This window comes from Macaca fascicularis, chromosome 18 (assembly GCF_037993035.2).
Source record: "Macaca fascicularis isolate 582-1 chromosome 18, T2T-MFA8v1.1".
Taxonomy (NCBI): domain Eukaryota; kingdom Metazoa; phylum Chordata; class Mammalia; order Primates; family Cercopithecidae; genus Macaca; species Macaca fascicularis.
The window spans coordinates 41,731,975-41,755,309 of record NC_088392.1 but is presented as its reverse complement, the minus strand read 5'-3'; the positions used below and the strand labels follow the sequence as shown (position 1 = coordinate 41,755,309).

The following is a 23,335-nucleotide window of genomic DNA, read 5'->3' as shown; positions in this document are numbered from 1 at the left end:
ATGGAGGTCTGGTGGTTCCACTTAAAATTTCCCAAGGCCCCCTGTCCAATGGCCTGTGTGCTCACTTACCCCTCAGCATGGCTTTCTGGGGTCTTTACAAGCTCACTGCCATCTCCTCTGCCAGCTTCCTGCCTGCCCCCCATGGTATACTGTCCCACGCTCTGGGCATCCCTGCATCTTTGAACACCTGCAGGTATGAACTGGACTGCTGGTTCCCCAGTGCACAGCCCACCACATTACTGGGTGGATGCCTGGTAAACCCTGGCTCCTTCCCCGTGTGTGCATGTCTTGTGCTTGGACACTGATGTTCCATCCTTAGGGCCCTCCCAGAAGGTCAAGCCCAGAGCCAGGGTGCCCCTTCCTCCCAGCCGTCCTCCTTCCAGCTCTCCTCCTCCCAGCACTCCTCCCTGCATGTGGCATGGAGGGTTCTGGTACCTGCTTTGATGAGAACCTGTGGGATGCTCTTTCATACTCTGCACAACACACAACAATGAATGTAGATAGAGGGGAGGCTTACTGCATGTTTGGTGACTGACAAGAGCGGCCAATTTCAGAATTCCCTGACTACAAATCCGACATTCTCCCCTCTGGCCCTGGTCCCCTTGTCTGCCATCTCATTCCATCTCTCTGCATCAGGGACAGCCAAGGACATATGCACCCAAGCCTTGGTCTACACGCCCGCTTCCAGCCTGGAGAGCTCATCGTCGGGAAAGTCGTGTGAGTCCTCATGAGCTCATTCCCAGAATCAAAGAAAAGGGCTGCGGGGCCTTGGCCTGAGGTCTGTGGCCTCCAGAAAGGCTCCCAATCAGGATAATGCTTTCCCAGCAGCCTCCACCCGGACTTCTTGTAACCCGATGGTTTGAGACACACTCTTCCTGCTACCACTGCTAATGCCATTACATTATCTTAATAGGGTTCCCAGAGCTGCCAGGAGTGGGAGGACTACAAACAGAGGGAAAACAAAAGCTAGGCTGCTGGCTCGTCTGGAGAGCAGGCAGCTGTGGGGGCACAGGGGTGGTCAGCATTCGGCTGGCACAGGAGGAGGCGGGTGGAGACTAAAAGGTGCAGCCTTCGGGGTTCAGCGGGAACCAGAAAGCATGCCTTGTCAGAGAGTGACTGCGGTGCAGAGGTCGTCCATCCCCGCCCAGGACGGTGTGCCCTCCATGGGACCTCTGCTGTCTTTGGGCCAGTCTATTCTCATTTTGCAGTTTCTCGCCTCCACTACTGTCCCCGTCAGGCATGGCTGGGGCACCTCTGGGAGCCAGGCTGTGAGAGGATGCAGGGGCTCCAGGAGATAGACCCGCCAGCCATGCTGTCTGGGAGCTCCTAACAGAAGGGCTGGGGGCGGCAGGAGTCTCTATGGTCTGCAATCAAGGACCCATGTGGTGGGAATTAAGAGGCGGAAGATGCAGAGGCTTTCACAGGGCCCAGGGCCAGGCCCAGTTGGCAGTGATGGCTGCAGATGGGGCAAAAAGGTGTGTGTGGGGCCACCTGGGATGTCCATGGGCAGGGAAAATACCCACCAAGCACAGCAGTGTCCCTATGCATGAAGAACAAATGCTTTATCTTCCTGAGATCACATGCTCCCTGTTCTTCTAGGCCCGTCCTAGGCATCACCTCTGGCTGAACCCTGCCGTCCTAACCTTTGGCTCCTGGCTTCCAGACCTTCTGGGAAGAGAAGGGAAAGGACCCCTGACGAAGAGGATCTGAGGTAATCTTGGTCCAGACTGCCTCTGCCCTATGACCTGGAGCTGTTTCTATGTCCCAAGTCAGACCTGAAAGGGACAGGAGGAGCTGCCTCTCTGGCCAGCACAGGCACGAGCCTTTCCCAGGAGGAAAACGCTGTCTTTGAACTAAACAGAGGGAGTGCATAGGCAGAGGGAGCCCAAGTGGTTATGGGGTGCCAAGAGCTAGGAAGGGACAGTGTGGGGCCGAAGAAATAGTTTTGTTGATGTCTTTGAGGCCCTGCCTAGGGAGATTTCATATTTGCAACAGATCAGTGGTGGGACACCTGGTGGGACTGGCTGAAATCTAGAGCTGCCTCAGAGGTGAGGTTCCTGACACCAAAGAACAGACAATACCATTGTGGTGCAGCCTCTGTCCCTCCTCTCTAGACCCACAGAATGATAGCAGCAGGCAGGGTCTTAGGGGTGAAGGGGCTCTGCTGGAAGGATTCCCATGTCCTCCACCTTGGTTGTGGCTGCTGAGGTCATTAGGAGTACATCCCCGTGGGGTGTGGACATTCTGGGAGCTGGCATCTGGGAGGCTTTGACTCAGAGCCTGGGCTGAAGGGCTACCACGCAGGGCAGGAGCAGGCCTCTCCAGCACCCCACGTGGCGGGGCGGCGGGGGCGGTGTCACAGGACCCCGAGCTCTCCCCAGCATCAAGGAGGGAGGAGACGGGGCTTTGCCAGGGCAGAAGCTCAGCTGTGATGAAGGAAAGACTTGGGTTCCAGAAGGAGAAATCATGTCCGATAGGAGGACTTGAGGGCAGCATGTCTGGGTCCTTGCTGTGGGGACAAGAGGGACACGACAGGGCCCAGTCTCAGGAAGCGGCGTGGCCCTGGAAGGGAGTCTGGGAATTCTACATCAATGAGGCAGCCATCGCTGCTTTAAGTGGCTGCTGAAGAGCCTCCGGGTGGAAGGGGCAGGTGTTAGGAATCGCATCGGGGAATTCAGCCTAAAAGCAGGTCCCGGTGGGAAGGGTGCAGGGAGCCTTGGCCGCGGGGGGAGTTACAGGAAAACCTCAACCTGAACAGACCACTCTTGGGGCTCTTTAAGCACGGAAAAGAATCCTTGCCGGGCAGTTCCAGAGATGAGGTGAGAAGCAAAGGCCCAGTGATTCTGAAGAATGTGAGGGGGAGGAGAGTGGGGAGTGTTCCACCAGGACAGCCACAGCCCACAGTGAGCAATAAAGGCTCTGAAGTGAGGCAGGCTGGAGCCATCTCCTCCACCCCGCCTGCCCCCAGCTCGGGGTTTCTCTCCTCCTGGGAAGAGAGGGACCCAAGAGCTTGTCTGATCTTTTTCGGGAGAGTCAGAGCCCGGTGGGAACAAGCGGCGGGGGTGCTGGGGGGCTGGAATGCAGCGGCTTCAGCTGGAGACAGGCCTGGGGCCAGATGGCCGTCATTCTGGAGCAGGAGTAACCCAAGGCCAGATGGCTGGATGACCAGAGCTGCCCCACTGTCTATCAGGCCAGGAGTGGGGACTGCAGACAGAGAGGCCACCCCAAGTGACCATCAGGAATGTGCTGGGAGGGAGGAACCTGGAATGTCACCCTCCTATACAACACAGCACTGCTCCCCAAGCCAGGAGGCCCCACTCCCAGAGAATGTCCCAGGGTTCAGAGGGTGAGAAGTCTGTCTGCAGTGACTATGCAAGGTTAAAACCTTCCCTTAAAACAGGGTGCACAGACTGGCCAGACCTGGCGTGGACTTCACAGAAGGCTGTGCGTGGGGAAGGCCCAGAGAAAAGGGAGTGGGGAAGGAAGGGAGATGGGGGCTCAGGGTGCCAGCGGGGCCACCATGCGATGTCCTGAGACACAGATCCTTTTGGAATTGGAGTCACTAGCCTTGGTATCCCCTGAGGGGAGAGGTGCTCCTGTTAGCCATCTGCCAAGGGGGCAGGCATGGGCAGTGAGGGAGGTGGAGCCTGTGTTGGCAGGACAGAGCACTCCAGGCTGATAACATGGCTAGCTTTCCTGATCTGGCCTGTGAAGAGCTTCCTGGCATCCTTAAAGTCATATACAGGGGCTGGGACGGAAGTCAGGCCCCCTGTGAAGATGGGTGAGCTGTACTTGAATCTGGCTTTCACATGGTGTGCTGGCTTATCTCCCTTGGTCATTCCTGTGCTTTTGCCAAGCCCTGTTCAGGTGTTCTGCCTGGTTCTGTGGGGCTAAGGTGAATTCAGGAGGAGGCAGGGGGCAGCATTACCCGTGGTGGCATTGGGGTGACAGGGCTGTCACTGAGGGACATCCAAGAGGAGGAGAATCTCAGGAACTTTAGGTCCTTCTGCTCTGGGGAGTAACAGGAGCAGAGAATCCTGCCGTCAGCCTTGCTGGGTGGCTGGCTTAGCTCACTGCTAAGGGCAAGGGGACACATCTTGGGTCTGTGAGGCCCTGCCCCTTTGCTCCTGCAGATTCTCCCTCCACTGTCACTGGAAGCATCTGGGACAGATGCTGTCTGGGGTTCCCCTCACAGAAGCAGCTGTGAGCAGGACCCCAAGGCCACCTTGGAAATAGTCTCATGACTTTAGAGGACTCATCTTTTTTTTTTTTTTTTTTTCCTGGAAAACCATGGTCCCTGATTTGATATCCAGTCTCATTCACAACCTTGCACTGTGTCCTCAGGCCAAAGCTTTGGGCCTACTGAGGAAAATCAAAAGAATGAGCTGTCAGCAATTCCCAAAGACACATCTCCAAGAGGAAGTGGGGCAGCAGCGCCACTGGCGTAAGTGTGGGGCTCTCAAGGTGAGTTCTTTGAGAGGGACAGTGGCAGTGTGGGGAAGGGACCTAGTCTAGTAAGTCATGGTCCCAGGGCAGGCATCGCCAGGCTCTGTACACATAGGATACACCGAAACAACCAAACCCTGATGCCAGGCCACCCACCAGAGCCCTCCCCACCTGTGGACATGGCTGAGAAGATCAGCCTCGCACCAGGAACCACAGATAGCACCAACGGGCCATATTTTCCAAAAGTGAGGCCTATCTAAAGCTGGCAGCGGGCAGATCTGACCCCACATCAACCCGCCAATCAGTTTTGACTGCGAAAATTGCTGTACAGAGTAAGCATATAACATACGTTTGCTGAAAGGGACGGAGTCTATGAAAGATGAAAGGTTTATCATGTATTGATTTCAAATTTCAAGTTTTATAACAGCATAAAGTTGCCCCCCTTCCTCAAATGGAAAGGCAAATAGGAGAACATAAAAAGAGGCCCGGCCTTTAGGTCTGACCCAAAAATGACTGAAAGAACCTACAAGCATCTCTGCAGTCTACTGGTCACAGACTTTGCTGTTACACAGAGACTGGGATTCCAGTCCCAGCTCTGCTATTTTCCAGCTGCACAGGTCAGCTAGCCACTGGGAGATGTGTCGTAAACAAAGCCAACCATGTCTCCCCATCTTTCCAGGGCCTGGCTGTGGCAAGAGTATATTTAAGGTGCCTAGGATGGCCCCTGGCATGCAGAGCAGGCTTAATAAAGGTGAGTGGCTGCTTCTCCAAATCAAACGAAGGGGCGGCACTCCATCCGGGGAGTGCCATCCATTCAAACTGGGTTCCACAAGTTTATGGCTGGAAGGAGAAGAGGAAGCCAAGCAACCAAGGTGCTTGAGGCGCCCCACTTCCCTCCCAGCCAGAACAGCCCGCTCTTACCTGCTCTATGTCATGGGCTTCCACCTAATATTTTATCTGAGAAAATACTGCAGCCCCTAAAAAGGGTTTGAAAGTCACAGCACCAGGTGATGCTTAGCACCCCTGCTAGCCGCAAGCCTGCATGTGTCTGGGATCCATCTGGGTCTCTGTCTCCATCCCCAGCCTCTCTGCCCAACTCTGCTGTCCCCATGGCCTCTGGCCCCGTCCCCCGCACCCGAGGGCTGCCATGCGCACCTGGTGAAGCGGACCTCGCAGATGGTGCACATGTATGGCTTCTCCCCGGTATGGGTCCTCATGTGCCGCGGCAGCTTCCCGGCCCCCATGATGACTTTGTGGCAGATGGGGCACTGCTGAGAGGCCTTGGGCTTCAGCTTGCGCTCTTCCACCAGGGGCCAGGGTGGGAAGAGGCCTCCCAGGTGGGTGGCACTCAGGAAGTTGAGATAGGCACCGTAGTCGTTCTCCGCCTTGATGGGTCCCAGAGGGCCCCCCGGCAGGTCAGGGAACATGTCCTTGAAGAAGTCATTAGGGAAGGGTGGCGGTGGGGGTGGGGGCAGCTCGTCCTTCTCCTCCTCCTTGATCTTCCGATTCTTGATGACCAGATCCAGTGGCCCACTGTCCATGGGCTGCTCAGGCAGCTGGGCAAAGGCACCAAAGTCCCCTGGCCAGAGGTGTGGGAAGAAGTCCGGGGCGAATGGAGACAAGGAGGGTCTCCTGTCGGGGATGTTGGCCTTGGGGTACAGGTTCTCCCTCAGCAGAGATTCGATGGAAAAGTCCCGGATCACCCCCAGATGGCCAGGACTGCCAGCCTGAAAGGAGTCAGGGAAGTCCCTGGGGGTGTCTGAATAGGCCTTCTCTGTGAGATGGTCCGTCTTGGAAGGGCTTTGGTGGCAGCTGATGTCCTGGGGGTCAGGCAAGTTTTCTTGGTCAGCAAAGTCCTCCGTGTCATCATCGTCATCCTCCTCTTCCTCTTCCTCCTCCTCTTCTTCGTCCTCCTCATCATCATCATCTTCGTCATCATCGTCATCCTCCTTGTCGTCCTCCTCCCCTCCGTCCCCCCCAGGCTCCATGATCTCCAGGCACACGTTCACAATGCACTGGATCTCCAGCATCCTGGCTGCATTGAGGATGTGCTTGACGTTGCCGGCAGTGATGGTGAGTGTGGAGGTGTAGGCGAACTCCAGGATAGCGGCCAGAGCCTCAGGCTGGACAAAGTCGATCTCGTAGACGTAGGGCTGGCTGGCTAGGGTGCCAGCTGTGAAGAGCTTCTTGAAGTACTTGCTGCAGGCAGCCAGGACAGAGCGGTGGGTCCGATACTCCTGCTCCTGTACCACCAGGAGCACGTCACACAGCAGGCCATCGTGCCGCTGCTCATTGAGGCTGCACAGGACCTCACTGCTGTGGTTGGGGAAGGGAATGCCAATGAGCTCATCAATGTCATTGGCCATGTTCTCAGCCAGAGCCCTGCAGAGACACACAGAGAAGACTGGGTTAGTGAGCGTGGCCCCAGGAGGGGTCTCAGCTCTAGGACTCTGAGCCACTTTCTTGGCATAAGGGCTCCCTTTCCACTGCGAGGCCAGTCCTCCTACCTCTCAGCTTTGCCAAATCTCACCTGCAATTCACAGCCTGGCTTACAGGCTGGGGCTTTTCTCTGGACCCCTAAGACTCTTGGAGTTAGGCTTCTCACTGGGCAGCTGGTGTCAGCTACTCACTAAAGGCTGCAAGGCTTCTCTCAGGCTTGGTTTTACTGATTTCCACTTTGCCAACATGCAGTTGCAGAATACAACTGCAGGATGAAAAGCCACATGAACCCAGCTGTTGCCTTGGCTACAGGAACAGGACCCACCTCTGTGGGGCAAGGACCGCAGTGCTTCTGCTGAGAAGATGCTCTGATTTGTCTCACAAATCCTCTGACTCTGTAACAGACTTACACTTTGCACTGGCTACTAGGAAGCTTAAAACAAATTTCGTGGCCCATTTTCAGCAAGTGAATGGGGGCTCTGTGGTATGTTTTGCTTCCTGACCTTACTCGTTCATTGTAGTTGAAGTTTCCTTCCATTTGTAAATCTTGATCTTTTTTTTAAAAAAACACTAACTTCCTATATGTGTATATCTGAGAGAGATTTCACCTATATTTAAATTCAATACAAATATAAATGCAATATTCAATATAAATATAATGCAATATAAATATAAATTCTAGTACATTGTTAGTTAATTTTTCATGTCTATATTCTGTTAGCCTCATGAAAATATCAACCCCTGTGGTGAGAAGCATCTTCTGAGACACCTTATCATTATATATGTTATATGTAAAGTTTGGCCAGTAGCAGCCACCAGGAGAAAGCAGGGCATGACAGAGGACAACTGGCATCCCTTCCTTTAGGAAGCACAGCTCACAGCCTAGGTGAACATAGTCAACCGGGACAAAATGCGGCATCTGCCAGGGAAGGTAGGGGCATCCAAGGAGAGAAAACATTCATGGGTTGTTAGTTTCTGTTTCTGATTGGGCCAGTAAAGCCCCTTCCTCATCCCTCTTTTCCGCTTATCACTAGAGACAGAAACTAAAAACTATGGCTTCAGGCTGCTAAAAGCCTAAAACAAAACAACAAAACAGAACAACAACAACAATAAAATAAGGTGGGTCGGACAAGCTTGACAGGGCTCTTCCACTTACAGCAAAGCTTCAACATGGCCCATCTAGATAAATCCTAGCAAAGCCCTGGCCCTTATCTTGGTACAAATAAAGTGGGGAGAAAACAAAAAGGAAAACAAATCCTAAAGCCCCATGCCCCAGTGGGAAGAGCTCTGGAGATCCTTACGCATTTATCTTCTGGATGTTTCTGCCCTGGGAAGGCAGAGGCAGTGGGAGGGGAGGAGTGAGAAGTGCTGGCTCATAAAGTGTGAGTGTGACCTGGAGGCACTGGGGAGGTGGCAGGCATGGAGGATGCTGGGTGCCCCTCCCCTGCCCTCACCTTCTCCTCTACCACGGGGCAGCCCAGGTCTTCCCTAAGCAATTTCACAGGCCAGGTGCTCAGGAGGCTTCCCAGAGCTAAGGCCTCACTGCTTTCCTACCTTCTCATCTTTAAAAGGGCCAGAGACCCTGGCAGTCCATTCATTCATTCTCTAAATATTATTGGGTAGTCTCCCCATGCCAGGCTCTGTACTGGACTCTGGGGATGCACAGAGAACAAATCAAGAAGGCCTTTGCTCTAACAGAGCTTAGAGGGATATAACAACTGTGATAAAAATGTACAGCAAGATTCACCAAACAGAGTATACAGATGCAGATGAGCCATCTTATCTGAAAAGATGTTCAATATCATGAGTGATTAGGGAAATTCAAATTAAAACTATCATAAGATATCACTACATACATAAGATAGTGGCTAAAATAAAAAAATACTGACAACACCAAATGCTGGTGAGGATGTGGAGAAAAGGATCACTCATATATTGCTGGTGGGAAGGTAGAATGGTACAGCTATTCTAGAAAATGATTTGGCAGATCTTAAAAAACTAAATATGCAACTGCCATATGACCCAGCAATTGAATTATTGAGCATATACCCCAGAGAAATGAAATCTTATGTCTACAAAAAACTCACACACAAATGTTCATGGCCACTTTATGCATGATAGTGAGTAACTGGAAATAACCTAGACATCCTTCAAAGGTGTGTGGCTAAACATTGTGGTATGTCCATGCCATGGAATACTATTCAGCAATAAAAAGGAATCAATTCTCAATATGTACAACAGCCTTGATGAATCTCCAGGGAGTTACGCTGAGTGAAAAAAGCCAATCCCAATGGGTTAGATATGGCATGATTCCATTTCTATAACATTCTTGAGATAATAAAGTTACAGAAATGGAGAATAGATGAGGGTTGCCAGGGACTAAGGAGGTGGTGGTGGTGGTGGGAGGGAAGTGGGTGTGGCTATAAAAGGGCAACAAGAGAGATACTTGTGGTGATGGAAATGCTCTGTGTATTGATTCTATCGGTGTTCATACCCTGGTTGATATTGTACTATGGTTTTGCAAGATGTTACCATTGGAGAAAACTGCATAAAGGGTACATGAGATGTCTCTGTGTCATCTCTTACAACTGTAGCTGAAATAAGTATCTCAAAAGAAAAAGTTGAAGAAAAGCAAATGACAGGAAACAACCTAAAGCCACTAATCAATCTCCTCGCTTCTCTCCATCTCTCATCCAGCTATCTACCACAGAGCTGTAAGGGAGGAGAGGAGGGGAGCGCTTTACCCAGGGTCAACAGGGAAGGCTTCCTTGAGGAAGTATCATTTGAGCAGAGACCCAGAAGAGGAGAAGGATCCAGCATGGGAGGATGTGGAGAACAGTGTACCAGGCTGTGGGAACAGTGGCACAAAGTGGGCAGCCCCACCAAGCTGCCCTTGGTCTGAAGGGCCAGGTTCTGTTCTGAGTGGCCCCGTTGAACATGGTTCTTGTCTGTTGACAAACCATTCCACTTCTGCATTTCTCTGGGGGCTCAGATGCACCATATCCACTCAGATCCCTTGAGGGCCTGTGTAGAATTAGCTGATGGACACCCCTCCTTCTCTCTGACCAGGGAGGGTGTCCCCAGGCTGAGGCTTCAATGGGCTGTGCTGCAGAGAGAGCTCTGAGGCCACCTCCTACATCCAGAGGAGGAGAGAAGCTCCTAGTGACTTCCTCCTTTCCCTGGCTCCCCACTGTAGTGGTGGGCACCCAAGGGAATGCAGAGGACTTAGGAAACTACGGCTGCCTGCGTGGCTGCAGGCCGGCGGGCTCCTTTGGGGCTGCCATGCCCCAAGGGGGCTGCCTTTGGGCAGCTGGGCTGGGGGCCAGCAAGCAGCCCCTGGAGGCCTGGATCAGAGGGGAGGCCTCAAGTCTGAGCTACATTTAGTTTTGGATGCTCGAGTCAGGTGTGGTATGAGCATCTGTGCAATGAGCAAGGGGGACCCATCAGATACCTGTCCCACATCCTTGGCCCCAAGCTCTTTGCTTCAGATACTCAGGACCCATGAAATGAACTGGGAGGATAGGGCAGGCCAAGCCAGCACCTTCTGTCTTCAGGTCAAATCCTCTCCCTAAACAGCAGGTTTCCCAAAGAGAAGTCAGGACTGTCATCTGCCCTTAGGCTTACTCAGTCCTCACAATAAAGCATTTAGCTCCTATTGTTATCATCATTCCCATTTTGCAGATGAGGAAAATGAAGCCACTAAGAGTTGATGCACAGAGGATGAGTGAGGGCACAGAGACCTGAGCCTGCGTCTGGCTCCTCAGGTCATGCTCCCAACCACAGCCAACTGCAGCTCCTGCCTCTGATCACAAAAGTAACCAAGAAAGGCCAGTAGTCTCTGCTAACGCCTAATGAGTGACCCAGACTGCAGGTTCAGAGGTGCTTAGGGATGCCTTTGTGGAGGAGGGAGGGAAGGTTTTGGGTAGCCCTGCCCTCCAGGGACAGCCAAGCAGTCAAGGGCAGGGAGGGCAGACTGGAGCCCTCCAGGCAGGCTTGGCCAGCCTCAGGGGCTGGAATGTGGAGACCACCCCAGACCCAGGCTACTGCCTTTCTCATAGGGTTGGGGAGGGGTCCTCTCCCTTGCTCGGTCCCTAGACAGCCTCCACTACTCTGTGTAAGTTTTGGTGGTGGTTTTGGCAAAGCTCTGCTGGGGGTAAGAAGAGAAGGGGAGAGGAGAAGACAGAGCTGTGGCTCAATGAGCCTTTCCCATCCCACTTTCTGAGCACAGCCGAGAGTGGGTGGTCACCTGGATGGACTGAGTGGCCACAATGCTCCCCTCCAATGTGCCCCAAATGTACCTTTGGACTCCCTACTCTCCAATCCCCAAACATACACCCTGTTCTCAGCTGCCATGCCTTTGTTCATGCTGAACTCTTGACTGGAGAATACAGCATCTCACACTTCTGGGGGTCCACATCCCATCCACACTTCAAGGTCTCACTTAGACAACCCTTTTCCCATCCCTCAATTCAGAGGCTCCATCTCTCCAGCCTTTGGTCTCCTGATTCTTGTCATTTATTTGACTCTACCTGGAACTGTAATGATTGGTGTCTCTGCTAGATTGTAAGCTGCTCAAGGGCAGATCATATCATTAAATGCTTAGCACAGTCCTGACACAAAGTTGGTGGAAGGTCTATGGCAAGGGCTGTCCTTAGCTGCCATGTTGTGAGGATGCTCAAGCAGCCCTAGGGAGAGGTCCCCAAGGCAGAGGATTGAGGCCTTCTGCCAACAGCCAATGCCAACTTGCTAGTTGAATGGGTGAGCCACCTTGAGAGTGGATCCTTCAGCCCCAGTCAGGCCTGATGACAGCAGCCCTGGCTGACATCTTGATTGCAACCTCATGAAAGACACTGAACCAGGACTGCTCAGCTGAGTATCTCCCAAATTCCTGATCCACAGAAACTATGAGGCAATAAATGTTTATTCTCATTTTAAGCCACTACATTTTTGTGTTATTATGCAGTAGTAGATAATAATCCAGGGGCACTATTTCACAGACATTATAGATTTTTGATATTTATCATAATTTTCTGGCAGATGGCAGTTAAATGTCTCAGTTTAACAAAATGCGTGTATTACAACAATGTTTTGATATATGAAAGTAAACGTATTGAGGAAGTGACACCTTTTTCTAATTCTCACAAAGCCACCCTGTAGGTAACAGGGTCCTGACCCTCAAAGGGGCCTTCTCATCTGAAAAGACTGTGTGTAAATGAAACGACCCTTCCACTGTTGAGTCAAAAGCCAAAGTCAGTAAAACCCCAGGAAATTAGTTCTCTATCGAGAGCCAAGTTTTCTTGCTTGCTAACGGCTTATTCCTTTAGAGATGAAAATGTTTTAAAATGCTTTTCAGGGAAAATTCCCACCATTCCTTAAGCTTTACTCTGCCTTTTAAAATAGAAGAGCTGGAACCCGTTAGACCACGTGTTGGTGATCAGTGTCCCACTGTGATAACCGTCCGAGCACTTTGAGAAATGGCATGTGGTTGTCCTACGCTAAGTGCGGATCTTCTGTGCTTTGGGAGCAATGTCTACCTGAGATTCAGAATCAGGAAACCACAGCTGTGTGACTCTGGGAGGCCCCTCCACTTCTCTGGACTTCTATTTCTCATCCTGTGATAGGATGGTCATGAGAAATCTGATAACACACATCATGACCATGAGGATCCAGAAGTGCAAAGTGGGTCTGACGATGGGGAGGGAACCCACTCCGTGACCCTGGACCTGAAGGCTGGTTTGCCCAGCAGTGACTTCTCACTGTGCCTTGGTTTGTGACCTTTGTTCCATTTCTGGAGAAACAGATGTAACCATGGTAGCTCAAGGCTGTTTTTCCAGGCAGGAGACTAACCTCAGAGGCAGGGAGTGGGAGGGGTACGCTGCGGCCAGGAGGTAAGGGCTGCCACTTGCTGTTTCATTGTCTTTTTGGGAAGAAGTGTCCCCACCCTGCATGCTGGGAGCTTCCCTGGTGACCCTAAGATTCCCAGGCCCTGGTGGGCCAGTAGACAGCAGTGTCCCAAAGGGGATGTCATGCCCCTGCCCCCATGCCTTCCATCCGTTTGCCTCCCATCATCTAAGCTAAGGCAGTTCTGTCTCCAAGAATAACATGCAGGGAAAAAAAAATTCAATATACACACACAGACACACACAAGAAACAAAACAAAACACTCAACAGCTAGAAGAGGCTTGATGTGAACTATGAACCTTTGGTAGGAAGGAGCTAGAAAAAAACACACAGATAAAAATAAAGGGGAAAGATGGGAAGAGGAGATGAGGAGCTCAGAAATGGAAGAAAGAGGTTAAAGAAGAATGCAGCGGAGTTGAAACCTTCTTAGATGTGGCCACTATTCCAGAGAACTTCCCCTGAGCCTCTGCCTTCAGTGGAAGGTTCTAGAACCCAGGTAGGTCCAAGCAACCCTGTCTGAAAAAGTGGCACTTCCCACTCTGGACTTCAGTTTGTTCAACTGTAAAATGAGAGCATCTATCCTCTCAGAGACAGACTGTGCTCCCCTCTCTCCCTACCAAGAGGTCAGCAAGCTAGTGAGCTTTTGCAATAATAGCTACCATTTATTGAATGCCACTTGTCACATGTCAGTCATCACACCTCTAATCCTTTCTCAAGCAACACAACTCTGAAAGATATAGACTTTTATCAGCATCTCCAATTTACAGATAAAGAAACAAGTATGGAGAGGGCAGGTAGCTTGCCCATTGCTACCCAGCCAGCCAGTGTCTGAGCCAGGATTTGAACCCAGCTGAGTTTGTTGCCAAAGCTCATATTTGTTCCCCTTCACCATGCTGCCCCCTGCAAAGTAAAATCCAAGGGTGGGGGGATTTGGACCCTTCTCCTTGGAGGTTGACTCTTAGTCTAGGGGTTTAATCAGAGCCAGGCTAGAGGGATGAGCAGAGAGGGCTGAAACCCAAGCTTGCCAGGTGGCTAAGGAGGAAGGAGGGGCTCAGTACAGAGTGCAAATGAGTGGTATGGGCAGAAAGGCATAGGATCCCTGTGGGCTGGGGGTCAAGGAAGGCTTCTAGGAACAGGGGCCTTGTCTGAGCTGTGAAGAGTAGAAAGAATTTCGTTGGGCAGAGGGGGCAGGAAGAACATGCTCTGTATCATTTGGATCCGGAATGGATCTGGAAAGCTTTAAATCCCTTCTGAAAATAGGCTTAACCTGGATTCCCCAAGTGGGATCAAACACATTGTTCTCAGCTGGCGCCGACACTGTGCCTGGAGTTGACTGAGGAGGTTGAGGGTGAGGTCCCTGCTCTCAGATAGCCTGGGTTGACATCCTCGCTTCACCACCCATGACCCGTGGGACTTGGTAATTACCCTCCTTGAGCTCGGTTTCCTCATCTGTACAACGGGGATGAGTTGCTATGAGGATCAAATGAGGTAACGCATACAAATTGCCTTCTGATACCTAGTCAGTGCTCAACCAATGCTAGCAATTGTGAAGTCCAGGAAGGATGCAGACACCCTTATGGATGTTTTCGCAGGGATGGGGCCATATCAGAAACCAATTTGTGTTCTGCACAGTTTTGCAGAGATCTACACTATTGAAGACACTTTCTGAGAAGGGTCCTTACAGGTTCCCAGGGCTCTCCTCTGGCATGTGTCCAGGGCGTCACCATGTTCCAAGGTGTTTTCATACCTCCTTGTCTCAGGTACTTCTAACCCAAAGAGCTTGGCAAGGCTGGTACAAATTTTACGTCCATTTTACAGATGAGAAAATTAGGCACAGAATGAAGACCATGCCCCAGGCCACACGGCAAATCAGTGTCAGAGCTAGAATTAGAACTAGGATGTTTTAACCCATTTATGCCTAGTGTTCCATTATTGGAACGCTAAGCTTGTGGGAGTTATGTATAGCCAGCTGCTCAAGGACATCGCCAAGGTCTGATTTTTCACAAAAAAATTCTCAACCTCCTGCGTAAACGGGTTAATGCCCAAGCCTGTGCCTCCTCTGTTAGACCACAGTGGCTCCAACTAGGTGCAAGGCTGCCTGGCTAGTAAAGGACTCATGTTCTAATCTTAGTTTTACTAGGAACATGAAGTGCTGGTGTTAGGCAAATTATATACTTCTGCTGCCTCAGTTTCCTTATCTGGGAAATGGGGAAGTAATTGCATGGATCTCACTGAGTGGTATGTGAGTGGAATGAGTCAGCCTGAAGTTCTTGGGTTATTAGGAAGTCCCATTCCCCCAGTGAGATGACCGGCCTCAAGGCAGGGTCTATTTCTTGTATTTGTGTATTACTCCCAGGATGCCAGCAAGTAGGAACATGGTAGACACTGAATGAATGAGATTGGTTCACATAAACAAAGGGGATAGCTTTGAAATCACAAAAGGCAGTGGGATGGCCCCAGCCCTCTGCTGTGGGGACACCTGACACTTGAACAGAGCCCTATCATTCATAAGGTGCTTATATTAATTCATTTCATTCTTCTGCTGGTATTATGGTCCCTGTTATGGAAATCAGAGAGGCTAAGTGACCTGCTCCAAGTCACGCAGCTAGAAAACAGCAGGGTGGGAACTGGATTTCTGCTTGAGTCCCATTGCTTTCTTGCCTTTCAAGAATAGAACTGTTGGTGCAATTCTATTGCTATGATCCACAAGTCCCGCGCCTCCCTGAATCCTGCTCAGCTCAGCAAATCTGGGCTCAGGATGGTGGTTCCATCTGCCAAATCCCCCGGGCAAGCTGGCCCCAGCCAACCGAATCCCACTATCCCGGAAGCTGTCCCCACCCAGTCTCCAGCCTCCAGCTCCTCCCATGCCCAGGCCTGGAGCTTCACAGCCACCTGGTGGAAGTAGTGGCTGTGGTGGGGGTGGGAGGTGTGTTGCACGGGGTGACAAGGGATGTGGATTTCCTCTCCAGATCTGGGAATGAGGTTGGGCAGCAGCTACCTGCGTTCTTTGAGCAGGTCTTTACTCCCGGTGGTCTGTAGGCACTAAAATCCACAAAGGGGTGGTGGGTTAGGGCAGGGTAAAGGGTGGGAGACTTGGCCCAAGGAGCTGGCCAGCCCTAGATCTCCGCTGGGTGCACCCACCCAACCCTTGGCAGTTTCCCCAAGCAAGGCGGTCACACCCCTTGGCCCTGGAATGCCCCTGGGCTTTGGCTGCCCCAGAGGTTGGAACCAGACATGTGGGCTGGGAGGCTGGGCAGGGCTACTTCAACTTTTAGCCTGTGCCCTGCCCGCCATAAGCACCCCAGGCAGAGAGCCCACACTGGGTGAAGCTGGCCCCACCTGCTCTGCCACCCTGCCAGGACATGCCTGGAGCCTGCAGTCCCCAGCTGAGCCTGGCCTACTCAGCCCCTCAGGGGTTTTGTGCAATCTGCTCTGAGCTTTCTTCCCCTGCTAAGGGCAATGGCCATTCAGGTGTTCCCTTACAGCTGGAATGCAGGCTCTTCCCACCTCACACAATTGTGCACCCCCTCCTCTTTCCCTGCAATGTCCAACTCCCTTGTCAAGAGAAGTGATGGCCCAGAAGAAGCCAGACCCAGGAAGCAGGCACCCCTGGGTTCTCATCCCAGTCATAGATGGATTTTCTCTGCCCCTACACCTAGGGGTCTGAGTGTTTTTTTCTGTAACCGGTCACTCAAGTCTCTACTTCACGGTTCTCTGCTGAAACCCCCTGGGTTAACAATGTCACATGCCTGTTGAGCTTTACTTTCAGGAAAGCTTGTTCACAGACATTTTTCTTCATATGTTTTCCTAGGATCCCTGTGTATACAAGGAATTATTTTGCCCATTTTGCTGATGAGAAACCTAAGCTCCTGCTGGTGAATTGATTTGCTCAAGGTCATAGAACGGCTAAGTGACAGAGGTCCCAAACCTCCTGACTGGTCACCTAGTCTCTGCCCCAGTATGAGGCTGTGTCCCCTGTTGACCTCTAGCCCCAACATCATCGCCACCTCTTCAACCTTCACTCCATCTCCTCTACGCCAGCATTGGTTTCATTTTATTAGAACAAGGTCTAAGATTACCACAGAGGTTTAGAGTAGGGCAAAAGCCAGGGTGGGCTTCTCCAGGCTGGACTTGAAGAGTACCTAAGAGGGTAGCCCAAGGGATGGGCAGATCGATGAGGAAGAATGAGAGGAAGCCTCACACTTGGGCTTTGGGGATGGAAGTGGCTGTGGGATTGAGGCTGGGGGTGCATGAGTGTCAGAGCTGCTCAGTCACACCTAGAGGACCCCCTTCTTCTATGTAGAGGCTGCCTGAGGCCTCTGGGGGAGTCTGAAGTGGATGTGCCAGGCCCACTGCCCTCATCCCCTCATCCAAGGGTGGCTTGAAGCCTTTTACCTTTCAAAGCACTTTCACCTCCTTGGTGGCAGGCCAGGTGGAGTTATGCCTATCTGACAGATGAGGAGACTAAAGTGAAGTGAGGCTAAGGTCACAAAGCAAGGTGATGGGATGACAGTGGTGGAGCCTGCATCGTCCCTGAGGCCATTGCTTTTGCTAATGCACCATGCAGGGGACTTGCAGGAAAGACAGAAAAAGTGGGTTCCCTATGGGGCTGCCTGGCCTCAGTCACACAGTGAGGGCTCGTTCCAGTTTGCTAGGGTGCAACTGCAGGGTCAAGAGCTGGCAGGGCACACCAATGGAGAGGGGCGCCACTGCAGATGGCTGGCCCCCTGGCCGGATTGGCCATGGAAGTCTGGGGCAGGCAAATCAAATGGTGCCCCTTCAAGCTGTTGTTCTTTAATTATTTTTTCATCCTTTATATACTAGCGGGGAGCGGGGGAGACTTGTTTTCTTTTAAGAAGAGCTGCACACCTCTTTCACGTTCAAAATAAAGGATTTACTACTTGTGTTTATTACAGGCGATTTCCTGAGCCCGAAAACTTCTTGGGAGGCTTATTAAACCTTATTAAACCACTGAAAATTTAGATAATAAAATAAATCACCTGTCTCCCATAAACAGCACTAGGCCACGCGTTACTGAGTTTCATACTCCCAATGGCCTCAGGCTGCCTTCACAGGAGATGTCCCCTGCTGGTGTTGGATGGCTCCCTGGAGGGTGGGGCTGTGGTGGAAGGGTGGGACACGCATCAACCCACGAGAGCACTATTCTTTGTAGCATTTCTGCCCAAAGGGGCCATCTCCTCTAGTAGAGTGGAAATGGTTTAGATTTTGCTAGTTATTGAAGAGGTTGTGTGTGGATAACTGGGCTAAGTGGTACCATATTTTGACCCTTCCTGGGGATATTTTGGCGTCTGTTCTAGAAGGCATTAAGCTGCTGCACAGCTGGCTAGCCTCTGAGTGTGCTGTCTGCACGCCTCTTCTACCCACGCGCCAAGGACTCCCAGTGCTATGGGCAGGGCTCTGGAAGCTGAGTCCATTGCTGCTGGCCCTGGGGACTTTACACGGGGCAGAAAGGAAAGCAGATGCCAGGTGAGGGGGCCATAGTTGGAGCAGAGAAAGGCCGGGAGCATGAGGAGCAAAGGCTGGGAAGGACCCAGGTGTGTGGTCAGCAGAGAGCAGGCCAAAACCCTCTGGGGCAGGAATTATAGTTAAAATCCTAGCTCTGCTCTGCAACTGCTTAGTGATGTGACCTCGAAGCAGCCGGGTCCCTATTTGAGCTTCAGTTTCTTCTTTTGTATAAGACTAGGCAGTTGTGAATGTCCCTTGCTGCCCACACACTAATCCATTTCAGTATTTTGGTTCCAGGATAGATCCTTGGATTCTGACGTCATGCACAGCTCAGCTTCAGATGTCTTGGGGCTGCTGCACCTCCCTTTGGGTTTCCTGCGACCTTGACTTTGCCCTCTTTCTCCTCCCACCCCCTCCACTTTAGGCCTCTCTGGGACCCTGCCAAGTTACACAGGAAAATACGTGTGAACACACGTTGGACTTTCAGATGATGGGTGTTCTACAAGGTCAAGGTGGGGTTATTATTTGACCACAGTGGTTAGAGTGATGACAACTCAACAGGTTGGTAAAAGTGCTTGACATGTCTCCTCCGCCTGCCCCAGAGGAAAAGTGAGGAGGCAACTTCCATGTCTGCCTTCCCACCGCCCCTACAGTGGCCAAGAATGGGCATGGAGTTGGGAGCGGCCGCTTCTGCAGAATGTGCACAGGTTCATTACAGACACCCCACAGGCCCTGTATGTGCAGGTCGGGGAACAGACAGGAACACAACTCATTCTCCCATAATGGTGACTTCAGGTATGCTGGACAGAGAAACAGTAAACAGGTGACGGAAGGACCAATTCTGAGATTCCTTCACCTTTGACTGAATCAAACTGGTCACTAAGATGTACTCTGGGTGCCCGTTAGGTACCAGTCGCTATCCTAAATATTTTATATTTATATTTACATTTACATTTATATCTATATTTCTTTCATTTCATCCTCTCCAAAACCCCATGAGGTGGCTACTGTCGTCATTGTCACTCCATTTTTCAAGTAGGGAAACTGAGGTAGAGCTGAGGTTTGAACCTAAGCAGTCAGATTCCGGGTTTCCTAAGCAGTCTGCAACTGTCTCTCTCAGCTGCTGCAGTATTTACCCATTTAGCTAAGTGCTGGAGAAACACGGATGAAAGACATGGAGCTCCTGGTCTTAAGAAGCCACAGAAGAGTGGGAGAGACAGTAAAGACAAGACTAAAATGAGTGCTAAGTGCTGGTTCATGGAGGCAGATGAGGTGCCTAGGGTCAGAGGGCGGGGACTCTGCTGGGCCTAGGAAGGGGAATCCTCCAAGGAGGTGAGGCCCCCAAGCAGCCAGGGATGTGGGGCAGGGGAAGGAGAACATTTTGGCAAAGGGATCAGCATGTGCTAAGGAAGGCACAGATGCTGAGTGAGGATGGCACATCAGACAGGAATGCCAGGGAGTTTGCGGTGCTGGGTTGAAAGATAGAAGTTCAATGAGTTTAGAGACAGCCTAGTCTGGGAAGCAGAGCAGTGAAGACCGCAGCCCACCATGTGGGAGTCTTGGGCGTGGGTGGGACGGTGAGGCAGGGGCCTCACGAGCATTGGAATCCTTCCTTGAAGGAAATCAGGGAAGGTTCTGGATAGGAGAAGAATCTGCTTGGCACTGTATTTGAGGAAGGTGTCAGCAAGAAGCAGTCCTGGAGCAGGGAGGAAAGGGTGGTGGGAACCAGTTAGGAGACTGTATCTCCTGACCCATAGAGCCACTCTGCATTATTCATGGCCACTCCCCTGCCCTTCTCTACCCCAGACCTCCGTGTGGGATCTGGCCAGAGAGGGGCGGCTGTGGGGGGTGGCAGCTGTAGGAGGAAAGAGGACAGAGCCACATGCCGAGGACTCATCACAGGTGTAAGATGTCCTGGTTATGCCTCAGCCCTCGACAAACACTCCTGCCTCCCTGCTGTTGTCTACCTCAATTTGGAGACGAGGTCCAGCCGGATGGCCTCAAAGATCCCGGCCCTGCCTGTGTTTTCCAAAGGAAGCCAAACCTCAGATTTGCCTCAGAACTTGCACTTTTCTTCTAAGCAAACGCCATCCACCACGAGAACCGCCTGGCATTTGGCTGGGAAAGAACAAACTGGAAGCTTACAATTTCCAGGCTTAATTGCACAGTTACTTATAATATTATACAGAACTTTTATTGCACTGAGAAAGCCCAAGCGTTTCCTTTTCCTATTTATACTTGAGCCCAGTCTCTCCTCTGCTATCATTTCCTCCCTTGCCCATTGCAGAAACTGACGGCTGTTTGGTTCCCTTTCCAAAGAGAGGGCAATTAGGATGTGAGATGGAAACTCATTTGTCCCGAGCGTTTGACTCATGGAATATCAGTCAATTAACACGTTATTGATCACCACCATGTGCTTGACTGGGCCTCATGCTGTGTGAGGCCATACAAAATACCTGCTTTAGAGGGGCTTCTGGCTTCACTGGGCAGGAAAGAGTAACCCACAGCAGAATATTACAAAGAAGTAGGAACCAATAAAGAACTAATGTGGGGCCAGGCATGGTGGCTCACCTCCCAAAGTAATCCCAGCACTTTGGGAGGCTGAGGCGGGAGGATCATTTAAAGTCAGGAGTTCAAGACCAGCCTGGCCAACATGGTGAAATCCTATCTCTACTAAAAATACAAAAATTAGCCACAGGCTGAGTGTGGCAGGTGCCTGTAATTCCAGCTACTTGGAAGGTTGAAGCAGGAGAATCGCTGGAACCCAGGAGGCAGAGGTTGCAGTGAGCTGAGATTGCACCACTGCACTCCAGCATGGACGACAGAGCAAGACTGAAGTCTAAGAAAAAAAAGAACCAAGTATGGGCTGGGTGCTACAATCAGGAATATGGAAGCCAGCAAGTCAGAGCTAGGTGTCTGGGCTACACAGCTGTCTGGGGAGGGAGGGCATCGTGGAAAGCTGTGCAACGGTGCATCACAAGTGCCTGCTTCTGAATGCAGCCTGGGAATCCAGCCCTCCTTTTTATGGTTAGTGAGAATCTTAGGAGACAGGAGCCTACCTTCACTCTCCTGATATTTGCTCCCAGTCACAGGAGCCCAGCACCAAGGACTAGACTTTCCTGACCTACAGGAGGAATAGTTCACCTAATTTAGCACCTCATGGAGTAACTACCCTCTCCCTCCACCCCAACTTGTCCCCACTTCAGCTACTACTGCTTGTCCTCTTGCTCTGAGATTTTTGGTTTCCAGACTATCATAAATTTATAGTGAAAATATTCTCAAGGCAGGAGAATCTCCCCATCCCCACCGTGGACTGAGGAAACCTGGCAGATCCGCTGCTGAGCTAGGATGGGCTCAGGAATTTCCTCACACTTCGATGGTTGGCTTCCCATTTGAAGTCTCAAGACTAGAAATATTGAATAAGAAATATAAGGTTAAAAAGGAAAAAAAAAAGAGTTGGCAAAGAAGTCATTATTTGTGGATGATATGATTGGATACTTTCCTATACAAATAACAGACAAGTTCAAAAATACATTAGGGACCCCATTGACCTGGCAACAAAAATAGAAACAACACCTAGGAATAAGTTCTTAAGAAACGTGTAAGATCCATACAGAGACTGTTTTAAACACGATTGAAGCACTTCTTAAGACTTAAATCAATGGAAAGATACACCTCGTACTTGGACAGGGAGCCACAATACTGTAAAGATGCCAATTTCCCCTAAATAATTTAATAAGTGCAATATGATCCCAATAAAAATATCAGAATTTCTACTGAAATTAGATAAGCTGATTCTGAAGTTCATTTAGAAAAATAAGCATTTAGGAATAGCCAAGAAATTTTTGAAACAGATGAGTAACAGGAGTAGGGGGACCAGCCCTACCAGATATAAAAACACATTAGAAAGCCATAAAAATAAAAATACTTGGTACTGGATCATTAACAGGAAGACAGATCAATATAAAGTCATGGGCAGTTCATAAACAGACTCACATAAATTCATGTAGGTATGAATTTAGCATGTAATAAAGGTGGAATTTCAATTTTTATTTTAAAATGGATTTTTCAATAAATGAGATTAGAACAACTAGGCAACCATGTAGGAGACAAAACAAAACAAAACAAAATAAAACTTGTATCCCTTCCTCACTCCTTACACCAAAACAAATGATACATGTAGCAAAGCTTTAAGTTAAAAAAAGTAAATATTGAGGAACTGTTTTACAATTGCAAAGGAAAAATATTTTGCTAAGATAGAAAACCCAGAAGTCATAAAAGATTTGATAAATTTGACTACATAATGATTTAAACATTTATGTACATCCAAAATTCCATAATAAAATCAAGACACAAACAAACTGAAGAAGATATTTGAAACATATGATGAAGGGTTAATTTCCTTTATATATAGAGAGACCTTGTGTCAACAAATCAGGAGCAAAAACAAAAACAAAAACAAAAACTCATGAACAGGAAGATCCTAGAAAAATAAATACAAATAACTTTTAAGTGTATAAAAAATGCTTACCATCACTCTGCATTAAAGACATAAAAATTAAATAGATTTCAAGTTTCATCTATGGGCCAAAAATAAAAAAGTTCTGATAACTCAGCAATTACCCTTATAGACATATATCTTGCAATTTCACTGCTGCCATATGTTCAACTTATATATAGGATTATCTCTGTGACATTGATTCTATAACCAACAATTGAAAGTAAACAGTATATCCATCAATGGAGGCTTGCTAGATACATCATGGAGTACTATGCAGCCATTAAAAAGAATGACTTGAATGACACATATCTGTATACTGATACATAGAGGACTATGTCTAAGATTTATCACTATGCTGCATGGTACCAGGTTTAGAAAGAAAAAGATGACCATGTGTACATACTGGTTTGTAGATGCATGAATTAAACTGTTGGTTGGAAGGCTGCCAGTGAGGGGTAGAAGGCAGATTTATTTTCCTACATGTACTCTTTGATAGTATTTGAATTTTAAAGCCATTTGTATTAAAACTGCTGAATGATTTATATTTTCTTCCTTCTTTTACAGACCTCCAAATTGTCTTTG

The 23,335-nt window shown here is 50.0% G+C and overlaps 1 protein-coding gene across 11 annotated transcripts in view; it reads right to left on the bottom strand.

Moving 5' to 3' along the window:
• Positions 1-23,335, bottom strand: part of ZBTB7C (zinc finger and BTB domain containing 7C) — a 383,033-nt gene that overhangs the window by 7,266 nt on the left and 352,432 nt on the right. For all 11 annotated transcript variants that reach the window (XM_045378028.3, XM_045378031.3, XM_065533857.2 and 8 more), the window contains one exon: positions 5,602-6,828. In XM_045378028.3, coding sequence (XP_045233963.1) covers positions 5,602-6,828 — 1,227 coding nt within the window. The remainder of the gene's footprint in view (positions 1-5,601; positions 6,829-23,335) is intronic.